The sequence below is a fragment of the Poecilia reticulata genome, chromosome 5 (genome assembly GCF_904066995.2).
Source record: "Poecilia reticulata chromosome 5, P_reticulata-male-v2, whole genome shotgun sequence".
In the NCBI taxonomy this organism is placed as follows: domain Eukaryota; kingdom Metazoa; phylum Chordata; class Actinopteri; order Cyprinodontiformes; family Poeciliidae; genus Poecilia; species Poecilia reticulata.
In genome coordinates, this window is record NC_088834.1 from 21,781,072 (window position 1) to 21,800,026 (window position 18,955).

General features: G+C 39.8%; 1 protein-coding gene across 3 annotated transcripts; it reads right to left on the bottom strand.

The window, feature by feature from the left end:
• Nucleotides 1-253: 253 nt before the first annotated feature.
• srpk1b (SRSF protein kinase 1b) lies at nt 254-18,341 on the bottom strand. 3 transcript variants are annotated; one of them, XM_008409308.3, is made up of 16 exons: nt 18,035-18,341; nt 17,385-17,439; nt 9,735-9,862; nt 9,008-9,116; nt 8,227-8,314; nt 7,843-7,930; nt 7,628-7,734; nt 7,306-7,471; nt 6,275-6,300; nt 5,947-6,169; nt 4,438-4,860; nt 3,721-3,815; nt 3,349-3,456; nt 2,733-2,802; nt 1,778-1,870; nt 254-1,553 (listed from the first exon to the last, which is right to left on the bottom strand). In XM_008409308.3, the coding sequence occupies exons 1-16, from the start codon at nt 18,045-18,047 to the stop codon at nt 1,369-1,371; spliced, it is 1,977 nt and encodes a 658-aa protein (XP_008407530.2). In that variant the 5' UTR covers nt 18,048-18,341; the 3' UTR covers nt 254-1,368. The 3 variants fall into 3 exon arrangements, with proteins under 3 accessions (XP_008407530.2, XP_008407529.2, XP_008407531.2); XM_008409307.3 differs by lacking the exons at nt 17,385-17,439; nt 18,035-18,341 and adding an exon at nt 15,543-15,806; XM_008409309.3 differs by lacking the exons at nt 17,385-17,439; nt 18,035-18,341 and adding an exon at nt 12,298-12,945.
• Between the last annotated feature and the right edge of the window lie 614 nt (nt 18,342-18,955).

The following is an 18,955-nucleotide window of genomic DNA, read 5'->3' on the forward strand; positions in this document are numbered from 1 at the left end:
GGAAAAATTATTAGCAGGAATGTGATGTAATATTTCAGAGCATAAATGCACACCAAAATAATTTGAGTGCCGTTTGTAAAAACTTTGGGAAATATTTTTGTCATATTCTTTCAACATTGTTATTCTACTACTACTCTTTGTTGGGCTATCACATTAAACACTACAAAATACACTCACGTTTGTTGTGAGTGTATTGAATTTTTTAATTTTTTTTGCAAGGAGTTACTAAAAACCTTCAGCTTACAAGGCAAACTAATTTGGAAAAGTGTTTATTCTTATATTCTACAGGAAGAAATAAAGACGGAAGACATGGACATAAGAAACTTGCATCATTAAACCATATGACAACTGTGAAGAAAGTCAAAGCAATAAAGTAACATCTGCAATTAGTACAATCTTTTGTTAAACCAGCACATTCATGGGGACGGAGGGGGTGGAAGTCTTGCACAGTAGAAGCTAAATTTATTGCCTGATCACACAGAATGAAAACGTTTTTAAGCCCTTCGGATAAAGTCTCCTTTGCTACTCAGTGTCTTGTTCAAAACCTGCGTCAAGAAAAACTCTTTGGTACAACGTACTGAACGCCGGTTGCTTATCCAGGTGTGGCTGGATTCCAAGTATACCAGCGTTTATAAACCGACTGCAGAGCTGTCCATCCAGAAGAAAGAAAAAAACAGTTTCACACTCAAACTCTGAGAAAATGCAAAGTAATGCAGAACCTTGACAATACCTCAAAGGAGCGGGGGGGGAAGCCTGGTTGTCAGTGTATTTTTGGATAACTGTCATTGATGCACACTGTGTTAAATGTCTTATTCTGTGGAGGTGTTTGTGTAAAAATTTACCAAAAAAAATAAATATTTTTTTCTTCCTTTTGTTGTTGGTGGTGATGATAAATCTTAAGACTGTTCTTAAAAATCACTGGTTACTTTTTTAATCTGATAAGCACCGTGCAGGGACAAACTGAACAAAGTCTCAGGCCAAAAAGTGTAAAAGCTGGGCACACGATGACTGGCAAAGATTTGGCTCAACTATACGACACCCACTGGATTGCCGTTTCACAAAGCTTCTTTCACTTCCGTTTGTGTCAGAAAAGTGCAAATTTCAGTTCTTGAAGAGAAAAAGAATGTGCACCAGCGATACACCTGCACTCAGAAACAACAACAACAAAAAAAGCCAATTAAGAAAGAGTTCACCAAGTACGAGTGTAGGGCGTTACTGAACGTTTTCCAATTAGTGACAAAGCCTCGACTGCTTTCCTCTCCGTCGTTTGGATGTGCTGGCAACCATGAGGGTTCTGCTCGCAGACATGAGTGAATTTCCTGGCCGGGTTCTTTCACGACGTATAAAAATGGCGGCGGTGCGCAGGCTTTAGGAGGAGAGCCATGGATGGGAGAGGCACTGGGCCGCCGTGGCCCTCCGTTCAGGCACCAGGTCCAGCATGGGCAGCAGGAAGCTGCTGAAAGAGTGGGCCTCCTCCTTGGACCACTCGTACTTCTCCACCAGGACGTCAAACAGGCCCCACGGCTTCAGCTTGGTGATGTGTCGCAGGTCGCCTGGGAGACACACGTTTCACAAGATTCAATCTCGGTGGACCTTCACAGAGCTGAGCCTCATTTAGTTTTTTGCAGGTTCTGTCCTGAGCGGAGCAGATGGCTGCTCCCCTTCGAGGCGTCACATGCTTAGCCTGAAATAGCATCTCCTCTCCCAAATACCTGAGGATGTTTCAAAGTTGAAAGGGGAAGCAATTCTCCAGCAGACAGCTGGCGGGTGCGTTTACCTTTCTTGGTGAAAAACTCCTTGGAGTATTTGCCCGCCACGATCAGCTTCCGAGGAACCTTGCCAAGCAGCTCAATGATGAGCGCTATGTGATCTGGGGGGAGGGGAGACACAGAAACGCACGGTGAGTACAGGTGACGAGAATCATCACAATATGAAGATCCACAAAAAGCAATTCCAACCCTTCAACTTGTTTTTTCTCTCCACATTTTCCGACGACCGCAAACTTAAGTGTATTTTAAGGGAATTTTTTTAAGCGATCGACACAAAATAGAACAATTGAAAGAAAAGAAAAAAGAAAAAAAAACATGCTTTCAAACAGAAAAAGATGCTATACATACAGAACCATAACACCAAGAAGAGAAACCCAATCGGATTAGTCAGGATTGTCATTTGGTGGGGGGAAAAAAAAAAATATAGGAAATTTTAACCAGTCCTGACTGAAAAAGGTCAAGTTTGATACATGAATATAATTTAACAACCTTCATTCACCCAACACAAGTCACTGTTTAAAATAACTTCTGTTCTGTGAATGAAAATTGATGATCTGTGATAAGAGATCTATGGATGTTACTGGTGGTGTCGTAATAAAAGGGGGCTGCTGCAAATTTGCGTTTTTACATTTCAGATTTTTGCTATAAGTACTAAAAACCAACATCTTGTTTTCCTTTTACAATCACACATGCACACACGTCAATCACAGAAAGTTCTGATAAAACACACTGAAGTTTGTTGTTGCAAATAAAAATTAAAGAGGTATAAATAATTTTTGCAAAGTACTTTATTCAGAAAAGAAAGAATTGAATTTCATAGAATAAATAAATCTTCACTTTAATGTTTCCGTATAGACGGAAACAGTTTTAGAGTTTTATATATTTCAGATCCCAAATTGAATCCATTTCTGACACTCAAGCCAGGCGGCCATTTGTAAAGGAAGTCCTGTTTTCTGAACCAACCTTCATCTCTGGAGTAGTCCTCTCCAGAGTGCGGTTCAAACAGATAATCTCCAGTAGCAAGCTCAAAGGCCTGACGAAAACAAAACACACATCCAGAATTAAGGAGGGTTTAATTACAGCTATGCCAGTCAAGACTTTATTTTATCTTGTTTATTCTGTTTCTGCCTCTGAAAACTTTACATACCAGAAAGTTTCCTGCTAAAAGACGACGCCTAATTATTACACTCAACAATGAATCAGTTACAGACATGTATATGTAGCTACAATTATGGATGGATGAATAAAATCCCATAAAAAAATAATGTTTTTTACAAAAATAATTATTTACACCTCTAATATTTCCAATGGAATCAACGTAACCAAAGCATTTGTTGTAATACTAGACTATTTTAAGTCAATATGTTCAGAAATAAAAAATTAATGCATTACTTCCTGTTTGTCTGGGTTCAAATATATTATATAAACAATAAAAGTCAATGCTGGAGAATTTATTTTAAAGGCTTTTCCCTTTAAAGTTACAGCAGCCTCTCTCTACTGACAGGCTGCTGTAACTTTAAGAGAACGTACCCAGCGTTCATTGCACTGCCCGTGCAGCGGTCCTGTGTTTGTGTTTTACCATGCAGGCGGTGCTCCAGATGTCTGCTGGAGTGCTGTAGCCAGCTCCGATCAGAACCTCCAGCGAACGGTATTGCCGTGTCTGGATGTCGTCTGTAAAATGCTTGTGCTGCAAAAACAAACGCTGAGATCTCAGTAAAATTCACAGATCCCAAAATGAACAGATGAGCTACGAGATAGAAAACAAAAAACTCAAAATGCTTATAATGAACAGATGTTGAGGTATATATATATATATATATATATATATATATATATATAAAAAGGCTTGATTTCTGACAAAGTACACGATCAAGACTAACCCGTAGAGGCCCCGCCCACTAACACCTACAAGAAGCCGACTTGTTGCTGATGGATGCACATTTTTACTCACCACCCAGCAGGCATTGCCAAGGTCAGCGATCTTGACCTGCAGCTTGTCGCCGTTAAGAGGATCCAGGGGGTTTACCAACAAACCGTCTGCTGAGCCTGACACAGAGCGGAGTCAGAAATCAAGACAAAAACAGATGAGAGACTGACACCGAGTCCTCTCCAACACCACAGATTACAAAAAAAGATATCCAGGAATTTTACAGACTGGAACTCGAAGAAAGCAAAAGAAAGCTTTTGCTGCAAAGTGTTCGCAGTTTGCAGTGGGCGTTCATTAGAAAGTTGAAGTTACAGTGGAGGATTTGATTTAATGTGTGAAGTCTAGAAAATAACACCTTCATAATGCAGCAGTCTGACTGGATTCAACCCACACAGTTTAGAACGTCAGCAAGCCGTTTCTTGCTCAATCTGCATTGATCCGCACATCAAACTACAATCTGGTTTACATGTGCATTAATTATGTGATGTAGTTTTGTTTAGTCTTTAAAGAAAATAATAATAAAGCATATTCATTTCAAATTTTCTTCATATTCATGTAATTTATCCCGGTCTTGTAGTTTTCAACAGATAAGGGAGTGCACTCGAGACTTTCAATATAAATGGTGAATATTTTTCTAATTAAATTCAGCTGTTTCTGTAGAGAAACGGCACGAGCATAACGGATTTTGTCAAATCTTGAAAGTGCAGTAAAATAGGCTAAAATATCTGTTCTGCAACTAACCACTCTGGCCATCCTCTTCCTCACACTCCTTTTTGTTCCCCCCTTGCGTCTCCATGTCCTCCATCTTTTTCTCCCGTCTTTCCCCGTCGTTTGGCTCCACGGCGACGTTGGAGCCGAGGGAAGCGGGGAGAGGCTCCGAGGCGGGATCGGCCTCTGCCGGCGAGGCGTCAGAGGTTTCATGCTCCTCTTTGTTACATATAGAGTCTGGAGTCTCTGCAGTGCTTTCTGGTTGGTTCGCGTTCTGTTGGTCCTCCTGCTCCTCCGCAGACTCCTTGGTCCCTTGTTTTTCTGAACTGTCCTTGTTCTCCGGTGAGGAGGAATGGCCGTTGCAGTTGATCTCCATTCGGTTCTCCTCCTCCGCTGCGCCCGCTTTCCGATGACCTGGCTGAGGCGTCAGAGGAGGCTGCTCGTCGGGAGTGGAGTCTGCAGCAAAAAAAAACAAAAAAAACAAGAAAAATAAAAGGGTTTATTTCATTTAATAAAGACTTTTAATAACACAGTTCTTTATCCAGAACCCCTGTGATGAAAATAAATAAATAAAAAAATAAAAATAATTACTGGGCTGCAAAAAACTTGACAAATGTGTCAAAGTTCATCTGGCTTTACACATACAGGCAGAACTACAATGGCGTGGTTTAAATGGTCTAGTCAAAGTCCAGACAGAGAATTTTGGTGATTGATGTTCACAGACACCCTGATTCAAAATAACGAAAAAAAGGTAAACAACTTCAGAAAAACTGCAGGTACAGAGAAAAGCTTTGCATTTGGAAAACATTTTTAAATATGCTACATCATTTTCTTAGCACTGAGTTTTCCAAGAAAAGCCTAAAAAACTTCTGACTTTACAAAACGTGAAAAAGGTCAGGGCATACAGCTGGAGTTTTTGTCATCATCAAACATTTTTTTCTCCATATTCAATAATTTGGGGGCATCTGTTCAGTCAAAATGAAGATTAGATGAGGTCATAGTGACCGTGTACACGTTTCAGCTGTCACCATTGAAAGATAAGACAACATTGTTTTTGTCCTGCATTTTACCAGAGTTTAAAGAGTTTCTCTTTTCCTGGGGAATTAACAGGAGCTCATCCTTCAGACAGGTGAAGATTTAGTTTTCACCAAACAAGAGAGAGGTTGTTTGCTCTTCACCAAACAAACTCTCTTTATTCTCATTGCAACAGTGGATGGAAAGATGTTTAGAGTCTGAAATTACAAATATTTTCCACACTTTTCCCACAGGACGAGATGATGAAGATTGGATGGGGAATACTCGGGAAGTGCAAATATTCAACCATTTATTACTTTTTCCCCCCATCCTTAGTTAAATCTGGGAATTCACTCGGCACCCATTTCACATTGTGGACATTTCTGGACTCTCTAGAAGCCTCGTTTTGGCCAATAAAACATTTTGTGATAAATTCAGCAGAGGAGATCCTAATCAGACTTGTGAAGCTGCTGGAAGAGCATACGACTGAGATTCAAAGATGACACCAGATTCAAATCCATTACTCACCTGTGCTTGTGTGGTTAGCAACGTCTTGCAGCGTTGAAGAGACGGGAACAGTAGCCGAGGATGAATCTTCATTAGTCTCCGTCTCATCGTCGTCGTCATCTTCCTCTGCAGCATCAGGCATAGCTCCGCCTTCCATCTCCTGAATCCTCTTCTCCAGCAGCTCTGCTTGCTTCTTTTGCTTTTTCTTCATCTTCTTTTTCTTATTCTTTGACATTTTGGCCATCTGCGAATGGAGAACATGCAGTACTCCAATCACATTTAACTCCCCATGTTCTGAGAAAGTGTCACATCACAACATATGAACGCGGCAAAAAGGGCGAGAACTCACCGTTTTGGGTGCCGGCGCTGTACTCACTGCGGGAGAAGGGGAAACATCAAAGGGAAATAATGTTGAGTGATACGCGGCACATTCATAGCCGCTCTATAATTAGTATTTCGTTCTGGTGGCTGGGTTTTGCCAACACACTGCCCCCGCGGAGGCTCGGAGTCTCATAAACTTCTCTGAGTGAGTAGACGACAGCCGCAACCAATCCAGCGGTGACTCATAGCGAGAAGGAGCTCAGCTCGCCGCTTTTATTAGAAGCAGCTTTTTACTCAAAACACGCAATATCATCAAATACAGTGGCACTACAAACTATACGGTTTCCTTAGAAAACCAACAATACATGTAGAAAAAAATAACTTTGGTTAAGAAGTCAGAGACCACAAAAACTGAAACAAAAGTTGTATTGACGAAAATATTGATGCTGGACAAATATTTTATTATACTGGATGTTATTAAGTCAACAAAACTTGCTTGGGCCCTACAAGAGAATTTTATAGCAGAGAACGTTCCACATGTTTGTTCAATGCATGTCAGTTTTACAAATGAAACTGTGATAGACCACTGTGCTGGTCTATCAGAGACCTCTAGACCTCTCAGGTCTTCTGGCTCTGGTTCTGCTCTGCATCCCCAGAACCAGAACCAAGCGAGGAGAAGCAGCATTCAGCTTCTATGCATCACAAATCTGGAATAAGCTTCCAGAAAACTGCAAAACAGCTGAAACACTGAGTGCCTTTAAATCTAGACTAAAAACCCACCTGTTTACAGTTGCTATTGAAACACTAATCATGAAACACTAATCAATAATCTGATGTGCAAAATGTAATGTTGACAGCTGTGTGTTATATGACTTTGTAATTGTGTGTTTTTATGATGTAAAGCACTTTCAAATGTCTTGTTGCTGAAAGGTGCTATTGAAATAAAATTTGACTGATTGAAACGTATTAATAGCTAAAGTTTTGAATTAAAGCTCCTCCACAGTCTTAAGTCGATGGGTCCATATTTTCGTTCAAGTGTGAAACATAAGAAATGGCTACCTGCAGATCCAGATGGAGGTGGAGCGCCAGACTTCTGCCACTGTGTCGCCTCGGCAGCCATCTTCTTGATGTAGGGCTCGTTGACAGTCAGCAGAATGTTTTCAGGCTTGATGTCTGTATGAATGATTTTACACTTGGCGTGGAGGTAGTCTAGGCCCTGCAAAACCTGCAGAGAGTCGGATGATAATGAAGCGTTTTCTGGATAAAATGTGTTCAAATGTAGTTCAGGGGAATAAGCCCGGTGTGATATGTGTGAATGTTTTTGTAACAAGGATTACATTTAGGTTTGCTCAACCACATTTGGAGCGTTGCAATTCTCTACCTGTCGTATGATGCTTTTCACACAAGGCTGGGGCAGGCCTTGATAATTTGATTTTATAATCCACTTCAGAAGGTGGTAGCCCAGGACCTCAAACACCATACACACATCTGAAGAAATCTGAGTCAAGGAAACCTCTTGTAAAAAATTATTAAAAATCTGCAGCCTTTAACTATCTGTAACAATCAGTGACAGATTCATAATTAAGTAGAGGATACGAGTTCCATTCATCCCAGAAATCTTGAAGTCATCTAGCAGCTGCACCACTTTCTCTCTGTTGGGATCTCTGGGGTCCGTGTTTCTCACCTAGAAAACATCAGTGAGGCATGTGGCAACGTCACAAATTGAGCATAAGTGGTAATAGGTTGAACGTATACATTTTCACCAAATGTTTACATGTACTGTGTATAAAGATGTGCATCTCGCTTTTCTTCAATCACATTAAATAGTTCAAATAAATAATAGCATAGGTAAATTTCTGGTCTAAAAAAAAAAGTGAAATTAAGCCTAATTAAATTAAAACTGATGGCGAGGAAAGACGACAGATTCATTTTTTTTTATAAACACTTGATTAAAGTATATACTGCATCTTTGTTCCTTACAGATTTCAGCAGCTTGATTTCGTCCAGCGCGGTCTCTGTGTAATGTTCAGCACTTTTTACAACCTTCATGGCCACAAATCGCTTCTCCCTGAGAGAAAAAGAAATAAAAAATAAAATAAAAATATAAAACTACAAATTCTGCCGTCAGAACTCTGATGTAGAAAGTTGGACGCCTCTGAGCCACCTAGAGATCAAAGTAAAACTCTGGGTGTACTTTGAAAACAGAAGGTTTTGTATGCTGCCCATATGAAACAGAAAGTTACAGGTATATATTATTTATTAGCACTTCTGATGGTTTGTACAGTATGTCATTAACCTACAAGCACACAGTCCTGGACTACCACTTATGAAAATGTTTCCTTGGAAACAAAAAAACATACTTCCTGATGAAAGCTGTTGGACTTGATGAAAGCAGTCCAGCAGCTTTATCTATTACAAACATTTTTTAAAAAATCATATCCGTCTTAACAGCAATTAGTCATTCCTACTGGTTCTTCTACTTGCAACCAAAAACATGCTCAGCTTGGGTGTGGCGTCATTTCTAGATCTGAAGCTCCGGTTTCTGAGAAACAATGCAGCTAGCTAGCAGAAACAGGCAGCCACTGCAGCCTATAGTTTCTGTGACATACCCTACAGTTTTGTCAAATACCTTAATTTTCCTTTGTGTGTAAATTTAAGACATCTGCTTAAAATAAGTAAATCCTGAACATGCTAACCAACATGTAAAAGTGAGTCCTGCTCATTTTTATTTCTTTTTCCTTAAACCGATGAGCAGACTTACTGGATGTCCCAGGCCAGCCACACGGTGGAGAAGTGACCCCACCCAAGCTTACGGATCACGTGGTATCTTCCATTGAACAGGTCGCCGATCTTCACATGATGATATCCACCTGAATAAACGCATACGCAAAATGGAAGACCAGGTGAAATGATGTTGTGGTCTCCATGTGCAGTAAAATCAGGAGTAGTAAGTTTGGATTAAAACAACTTGAATCCATTAAAAAAAAAGGCGAAGGCTCATAAACTTTAGATGTTTGTTTGAGGAACCAAAAAAGGACCAAGACGAGATGGAAATCAAATTCCAGACAGTGTAGGAGCCATGATGTGTTACTTGGTGTGGGCAAAAACACTCTCCTTTCTCCAGCTTATTACCTTTGCCCACAGTTCTGATCCAAGTAAACCAACAGTTCAGAACTAATAAAAAAAAAAAGAAGAAAAATCTGAAGAGACGGTGCGAGACAGTTTGTTGCCCGAGTCAAAGGAAAACGGATAACTAGACCAGAAAGTACAACAGATTGTTCCCTGGTTTAAAAGTCAAGAATCAGCAGAAATCCATCAATAAAGACTAAAAATTGCTTCCATCACTCCAGCAGCTTCATCCATCACAAACATTTTAAAAAAATAAATTTCAATCTGGACCAAAACTATTTTCCTCCAAGAAGTTAGAATCCATTTCATTTCATCATGCAGATACAGAAGTGATTTCTGAAGACCAAGGGAGACCCTACCCCTGCAGTAATCATTGGGATCCTCCTGTTCGTCGTCGTCGGAGCCCAGGATCTCTTCATCCTGCTCTGGAAGGGGAGCTTCTCCCTGACCCTGCAGAGACGCCCCGCCGCGACCATGAGGCTCTGGCCTGATGGGACAACAACAAACAGTATGCTGAGAACAGTACTGGGAGGCCTGGACCGTCAGCGATGGAGAGATCAGCAAGATGCATTAAAATAAGCACTAGCTCACTTCATTTAGTAAAAAAATCAGGTCAAACAGACACAGGAGAACTCAGGTGAACTTTATATAGTGTATATATATATATATATATATACACAGTATTATTTACCGTAATCACACTTTGGTGACTAATAAAAATAAATGCTCACTTTGATAATCCAGCAACAACATTGTTCCTTTGTTAAAAACTGAGCTTCGCTGCAGCATTAACTGCAATCCAAAAATATTTAGTCTTTTTCAAATTGCATTAACCAGCAGCTGGACAATGTGGAACCGTTTATAGTTCATTAACATAAAACCCAAGGCCAACTTGCAGTTTTAGCATTACATGGAATGGTCAAAACGAAAAAAAGAACGAAACAGCCTTTTAAGAAACTGGCAATGCTGCTGTGTCTAATGTTATGTACCACAAACCAAGTCAAATTAATCAGCTTTATCTTTTGTGTAACATCATGAGCCTTGGAAATCCAACTAGAAAAACAACTTATCTTCCTCGCTCTTACAGATCACAAAGTGACTCCAAGAATCTGCCTCATGACCAGCATACATTACCATCAGTTATATAAGTATCTAAACAGTAGTAAATAGTAGTGATCCAGGAAAAAAAAAGAAAAAAAAAAAAGTATAATTTAGACACAGTCACAATTATTGTTCTAAAGTAATCCTGAAGAAAAAAGTACAGTTTAATATTTCTATGGGACTAATAAAGTTTAAAGTAGAGCAAGATTTTGTAAAGGCCGTTTACAGAGTGAAATGTTTGAGTTGTGCACCATAAAAATAGGAATTAATTTTACATCACTTCAAAAATAAGGAGGCAAGAACACAACCCAATTTCTTTGGCAGTTGATTATTTGGGTCTTTGTTTGCAAGTGAAAGGCCAAACGAAATCCAGAATTAATGAGTAGTACCACCCAAAAACTCTGGAAGAAAAGGAATTATTGACAAATAATGTGTAACCTGATACACACAAAGTAGTTTATTTACAGTAAAAAAAAAAGTTATTCTTTTAAAAACATTCTTCAAACATAAGTACATAGACCAAATGACAGTTTTTTAATAGGCCTTCGTCTAATTGTGTCATCCAATTGTGACATTAATGACATAGATTTCACCCGTTAATCCCTTTGCTTAAATTATTCACTCCTTTACTTTAGCGTATCATACAAAGTTGACAGAATTTTCTTCTCTTGACGTCAGAGTCCAATCGGAGGTTATTTTTTAAATGACGTACAAAATGTGCATTTAAAATCTAAGTCTTCCGAGATACGCCGATATATTACCAAATAAAGAGCGAGGCTTGATTGATTTTATTTTTGAAAGAAAAACACAAATGTCTTTTTGACGAACTGGAAGTGTTTTCATAATGAGGGAAACACTTCTACACAGTAAAATTACATATTAAAGATCAGCCTTACTTTCACTCCCGATTAAAGTAAAGATTGTTCAGGAGACTCGAGTCCAGACCTCCAGTGCAAGTTGAGTCCACAGAGAGTCCAAGTCAAGTCTGAGGACTTTGTTTGAACAAGACTCAAATCTAAGTCGCAGAATGAAGTCAGATGACCAGGCTACCTCTATGTGACCAGATTGTCAACACATTTTAATACTTTACAATCTATTATCGCTATGGCGACCAGCCAAACCCCCTGCGTCACCTCAGCATCTACACAACAGCGACCGTTATTATTAGACCTCGCACCAAACACCTTATATCTTCTTAAAATTCCTGCTGCAGTAAATTCCTGACTAAGTGAGGACATGATGTCAACTACAGCCGCTGTGAATGAATGAGTGAGTGAGCGAGTGAGTGGGAGGGGCGGTGTCCTTGCACTGGAGGACAGCACACCTCTGCAGGACGGAAGCAAAAGATAAATCATGGCGGTACCCTGATGTGACCGGTGGTTCTGAATAAAACATAACCTCTCTTCTCTTACAGACTTGCAACAGAGGATTCATTTATCGTTTATGAAATTTTCAAGTAAATTAATCGGCGTAGGGTATTATTAAAACATAAAATCCCCTGTACACCAGTGCCCAAGAAAAAGGGAGTGCACACTATGAAAACGGACGAATTCGGATGTTTACATCACAGCTTTTAGACAATAGATGCCAAAACATCACGATTGTGATTTTCCAAGATGTGTATGATGTGAGTTAACAGACTTTGTCACCTGTTATTTCCACGTAGAGGAGTCAGTTCAATGCCTCCTCATCAAAACACACCAGGGTACTTCAAGGACTTCTGCAACACTGAAGATACTGTTGTACCCTTCCTCTTTCAGACAGTCGAAGCCTGAAGGGTGCCACAGCTCTTAAACCCACCACAACAACAACACGTCCTACCTGCAAGATGCACGGATGCCCATGGGACGAGAAGCAAGGAGGAGGAGGACCAGGTACTGAAAAAGCCTCTCACTCCATTCGCCCGAAGAGCAAAATATGTGACGGAGATTCAGAAGTGGGAAAAGTAGAGAGGAGGCAGCAAAAGCAGTCTGAGCTGATGACTGAAAAGCCAAGGAGACAGCAGGAGAGGGGGAGAGAGAAGAGATGAGGAGAGTGGGAAGGCGAGATGTGGTGAGGCCAAGCTGCAGACCGAGTCCCAAACTGCAGGCTCCCACTACACGCTGCGATTCTCGCTCACTTTCTGCTCTCTCCCACAGTCACTGCCTCTCCGTCGCTCCGTCTGACCGAGATCTCTCCTTGGCTGTCGTCAGCTTTTGGCCCCGCCCCCCTCTCGCTGACAGCTGGAAGGTGATTGGGGGAAAGAGCCCAGCACTGCATTGCAGGTGAGGTGCGACATCAGTGCCCCCTCCTGATCCGACCAAAAGCCGTTGTCCTCTGTCCCCCCAGACAGTCCATCGCCACCAACTTCCATCCGTGGCCTTTATTAGCTAAATGAGCAAGAAATACACAGCTTCTCTCCAATCCGGGCCCAGAGTGGGCTTTTCTAACAGCGACAGGACTTACTTCACGTGTTTCACATCAAATATTTTGAAATATTTGTCAGAAAAAAAATCCAACTCACATGTACTTTCAAAAAAACGCCAGACAGCCACTGCACACAGTTTCAAAAAGCTTTTTTGACAGGTCGTCATCCAATCGCAGTTAGATGAAGATATGCAACTTTTATGTTGCACACTTATTTTGTGGGGATAAAAGTCTACATTAGAGACCCACAGCATCATAGATCAGCAAAAAAGTATTTAGCAATGTTTATTAAAAAAAAAAAAAAAAGTTAGTGGCATCAACAATTGTGCCACTAGTGAATTAATCAAAAACAATTTCTTTATTTTTGGTTTTCATCCTTTAAATAAATGTACTCCCTTTAATGGTGGAATTTTTGTAAAGAATCATGTAAATCTACGAAGTAAAATATTTCATTTTGCTTTTGTAAAAACTTGCTCTTCACAAGCAAGAATGTCAGTAACTCAAGATTTTGGCACTTTGAACCAAACAATTCTGTTTGGGTTTAAACTGAATACATTTTATTTGGGTCTCGTCAAAAGCTGCTCTATCAAGAACAGAATGAAAGATGTAAAACATCTTTTCTTGGTGAACAACACTTTTTATGCAGAAAAGAGCAACATTTCCCCTTGAAGACAAAAGCTTGGGTGCGTGTTTGAGGCTGTTACACACACACACACACGACGCAACACACACACACACACACACGCTCTTTGTAGACATCAGATACTTCCTCTCCCCTCGTTTCAACCTTGACCATAATGCCTCTCTTTTTCTGAAAACTCAATCTGAACAGAAAGTTCAAGCCCCAACCACCAAACCGAACAGACTATGAGTTTCTTTGTTTGCATCTGTTTGTGTGATTGGTGCACTGAGCCTGCTGCAGGCAGGGAGTAAATAAAAGAGAAATTGCAGATACAACAGAGACGAGCACAAGCCGCAGCTTAATGCTTTCCATCACATCTGACTTTTGTCACAACAATCATAAATGTAGGAATAGTCAAAGTAACGGCACATATGATGTCCTTAAATTAAGAGTTTTAGAGAGCACTGATTTATTTGTCAGCTGATTTAGTAAACCAAATCCTGAATGTTTAGAGAGAAACAAAAATACGCTTTGTGTGAGCAAATAAAAAGTGAGAATAAAAAAAACAAGGCAAAAAGCTGGCAAAGGCCACATCACCAGCTAAATTATATGCTAACTGGACCGCAACATCATTATGGGATAAACATTTATAAAGACTTATTCTTTTAAATGCAGAAGTTATTCAGGCTGCTCTGTGAAATTATTTCACAGTAGTTGGTGAACTATGAAAACAAACTGACCAAGTTTTACCCTGTGTGAAACTTATAAGTATTTCTTGTTTAAGTTGAACTTGCACTTCTTCCAATAAGATTCACCAACCCCAGTGAGGGATAAAAATGGCAAAACTAACTCACAACCTCTTAACATATCAACAACTCTGGAAAACATGCGACATGAGAGCGTGTCGCCATCTCCTGCTTTCAAAGCCATTCTGCCACACTCGGATCAGAGAAGTAGGAAGAAAAAAACAAAACAAGGTGCAGAAGAAGACGTAGCGCCTGACGATGGAGCTGAACCAGAAACACTGCTGTCCCGGCTCCCCTCCCCTCAAGTAAAATCAATACAAAGTGCCCGACAAGCAGAATGAAGGTACGATGCACACAAAGTGTAAATGAAGGTGGTAGTAAAGCATTTCCCTTCAGCACTCCAAGCCTCAACGAAGGAACAGAGGGAGGCTCAAAACAACGTCATGAAAACTTAAAAGAAAAATTGGGATCAAATCGATTTCCACGTTGACCTCAACTAGCATCATACCGGAACCAGAGCAATCAAAACAGAGACGCCTAGCTCCACTGAGGGTTTCCTCAGTTCATAAAAACAACAGCTCTTTGCTAAACACAAACCAATGTTTACTGCCTGAAATCATCCATAGACTCCTTAAAATAATAATAATAATAAAATTCAGGGCAAACATGTTAATATTTCTACCACAAACAGGAAGGAAAAGGGAGAAAGAGTTGCTGCAAAACCTGCAGTGTACAGATCTGGTGCTGTGGAGGGCTGCAGATGAGAAAAGAGTTGATGGGTTATGTAATAAAAAAAAAACAGAGCTAGTGCTGGGAGAGAAGCAGCAGAGATGAAAGCTAAACATAACACGGCGCAATAGGGCTGGTGGAAACTCGGCGTACTTCTACGTCTCCGCCTGAGCAAAAAACTGCATTGATAAAAATTTGAAGCAGGAAAGTTAAAGAAACAGGTCGTTTTTTTTTTTTTTTTGATATCCCAGGGATGTGAAAAAAAAAATTCAAATATGCTCTTTGAAAAGCTGGAGGCACAAATCCACAAGAGACACAATCGGTCCTGTTCTCCCACACCAAGCAGAATACATAAGCAGGTAATGAGGTGATCAGTGAGGCTGCAGCCGTCTGTCAAAGCTCCTGAATGGAAAAAATACATCATCCTAGTATTAAGCCATGTCAGGCTCGGCGTAAACCATCACAGCTCTAACCAAAAAAATAAATAAATAAATAAATAAAGTTGAAATTTTTAACTTCTTCGACTGGTTTCTCCTCCAAATGCATGCATAAAAGCTACTCACTTCCATGTCAGCCCACTGGCAAGTTTCACCACAGCTGTATTGATGGAGAAGATCCAGTCCAGGAGCCACATGACAGAAAAGACACAACGCTGCTGATTTTTTTGTTTTTTGTTTTGTCTTAACCACTGACCGGAAAGGCCAAAAAAAAAAAAAACTAGGTGCTGGGAAACATCTCTAGCCTCAGTTGTGATGAGGTGTGCGTTATTCACCCGCTGCTCAATGAATGCACCGTGGCTGCTGCCGAGTCCCTTTCGCCACAGCAGGCACAAAAAAGAGGGAGTGGGAGGGAAAGAGCAGGGGGCAGGAGACGTCTTAGAGGGAGGCTGAATAACACTAGGCTGGTTCCAGCGATTCATAACAAGGAAAAAAAATAATCTTTTCAATTAAAAATGCAATCCATTCGCCGTTTCACATGTTTGCAGTGTGGTGAGAGGAAGGTCAATACTGTCGCAACATTATTTGAGAAAGTTATGAGTCCAGAAGCAGAGCAGGGTGCTTTGGGATGTTTTCGCTCCACAAGCTCTAAAGCTGCATGTTGTTGGACAGTTTCCAACAACATGGAGCGGCAGGTTTTAAAATAAAACAATAAGCGGTAAACTGAAAGCTTTGTTTTATATATATATACATCCCCTTTAGATCTATTGTCATCTGTTACCAAACACAATCAAGAAAAACGGCTAACCTGGAGCACAAGGAATACAAGCGCATTTCAATAAATTAAAATGTCATTGAAAAGTTACACACCTATATTACATACATTAAGTTTTTAGTACAGTTAAAATTCCTCATCTTGGAACATTGGATATTACATAAACCCAAAAAAATATTTTTGCACAGAATTTTCATGCTATAAATTACAATCACATAGAGGCTACTGAACTGGTCCAGCAAACACTCTGAACGCCCTCAACAATGAGGCGTAGCCTCAAAAGGTCATTGCTAAATTAGTTTTTTAGCTGAATGCAAACATATAAATGGAAAATTGAGTGGAAGGAAAAAGTATGGTTATAAAAAAAAAGGTGGACGAGACTAACAACAGCTTTGAGAGGAAGCAAAGTTCATTCAAGAGTTGGTGGGAGAGTGTGTTTTAAAATCCATCACTCACACATGCATATATACACACACACACAAATGTATCCTGAACTACTATTGTTCTTGTCCCTCGTATTACACCACTCCTGAACTGAAGACATCAGAGATGCCTTAACTGAGCTAATGATAATTTTAAAAAAACCCACTGGACTGCTGTGTAGTTGTCCAAATGTTCTGTTCAGATTAAAATAAATGTTTCATTTCGTGCAGAAATAAAGATCTTAAGAGTTTGGAAAAAGACCAGAATGGCACTGCATTAAAATTGTTTGAGGTCTGGTGTGATATTCAGCAATAATGTGGGAAGCCTATTGGTGTCAGTCCACTGCGTTTCAGTCAAGTTTAAAGTCATCAAAGCCATTTTACAGGGACTCGGAGTGTTTCAATCTTCCCTCTGCTTCCTCTATGGTGATGCTCACTTTATTTTTCAGCAGGACTGAAAATGTAACATTAAATGAGAAACTAAACTGGGAAATTTCATTAGTGTCATACTTATCAAACCGGACATAAATACACTGTTGAAATATATCACACTATGTGCAATGAATCTACATCCGTTTCTCTTTATAAACTGATTCTTTGGGGTGGGAAAAAACGCCACTTTTGAAAAATATTCAAATATTTTCGGCACACCTGAGTTTCCCCTGTCTATTGTGATCGCAAAGCGCTTTCTAAACTTCCTGCTCTGCCACTTGAACAGAGTAAAGAAACCCATTATATGTAAAGAAATAAAAAAGGAAGTTTTCTGGTTACTTTTTGCCAGGTTTCCTCTGCTTCGTCCTCTTCTTCCTCGCTTGGATCGCGAGAACTAAAAAAAAAAAATGCAAAAAGAAAACAGATCTGAGACAAAAACACGCTGTTATGTTTGTGTGACAGATAACACGAGTCCGCGTTTTTTCCGAGCCGTTACCCCAGATTTCAGTAAAAATATTAGCTACTTTTCTGAGGTGTAACAAAATTCACAATGACGGCAAAATGAGAAACTATGTAGTTAGCAGGTTACTTGGCTTAGCGGTGTATTGTGGGTATTGTTAATTTAGCTAACAGCAACTTCGAACGTTTCGCTGTGAAAATACTTATCAAGACAAACAGTCCTATTCATTATTTTTAAGCATTTGTCACAGTATGACTTATGTTTTGTCTCAGACAACGATAACGAAATGTATTGGGGAAAAAACTGTGCACTTATCATGTGAAGCTAAAGCTAACACAATCTTACCACAGAAAACACACAGCAGAGCGCATGGTACACTTTGACTCTACACCGGTAGTTAAGTAGTTTGTTTAACATTTGCTACATCTATTTAAGCAGCAATTAATCAGCGACAAGAGTCTAATGCCAATGTGTTGTGAGTAACAGGTTCAACAAGTAAAAAGCATTTTGGTTTAGTTAGCAACGTTACCTTTTCTTTCCATGCTGAACGACCAGTAAAGTGCTGCGTTCAGTGGCTGTTGGAAATGCGGGACACTGTCTTAAAGGAGGAGTGAGCTGTAAAGTGCGCTGTGTTCGGAAAACTGTAATTTCCTTTAATCTTTTACCTATGTGAATTGTTTTGGCTAATTTTAATTAACCTGTATTTTTAAATATATTTTTATATGAATTTTTGTCCCTTTCCGTTTTTGTCGTTTTCCCCCCCGATATTTACGGAGGACAGTATGCCTCATGTAACGATCCACCAGAAGGTCACCAGTTAAATAACGTTTGATCGGTGGTCATATCTGCCTTAAATCAACAGGCCCAAACAAAACTCAGAACCTACGTTGCTTGCCAACCCCCATAAAAAAAAAGAACTCAGAACCAAAATAAAAGGGAGCAGAGTGTAAGGTATGTTTTCGAATAACAATGACCAAAATGTAGAATATTTTCTATCAACTATCAGAGCATTTTCCCACGGTCTCCTCCAACGCTTGCGAAAATCTGCAGACGCATTTAAAGTTACAGAATCACAGAATAATAGATTTAAATAAACCAAGACTACAGTAGTGATCAACCTACTATACCTACAAATAATTTTATTTTGCATCCATTTGTGGGAGTAGGAACAGCAGACTATCTGTGCTCAGATTACATTTATTAACATTAAATCACTTGCACACAACTAATTTTATAATTCCAATTTGTCTTGCCTGAAAATGATTTCTATAAATGGGATTCTTATCCAATTGCGAGACCAAGAGGTTGCTGAGTGCAATGTTAAAGCTGCGATCAGTGAGCTCAAACTGCTGAGGCATCCAAAAATGACCCATTTAATACCTTTAAAGGTGCTCAGCTACAATGCAAATTATATGTAAAAGGCGTCTTTTTGTCTAGCTAATGACATGCA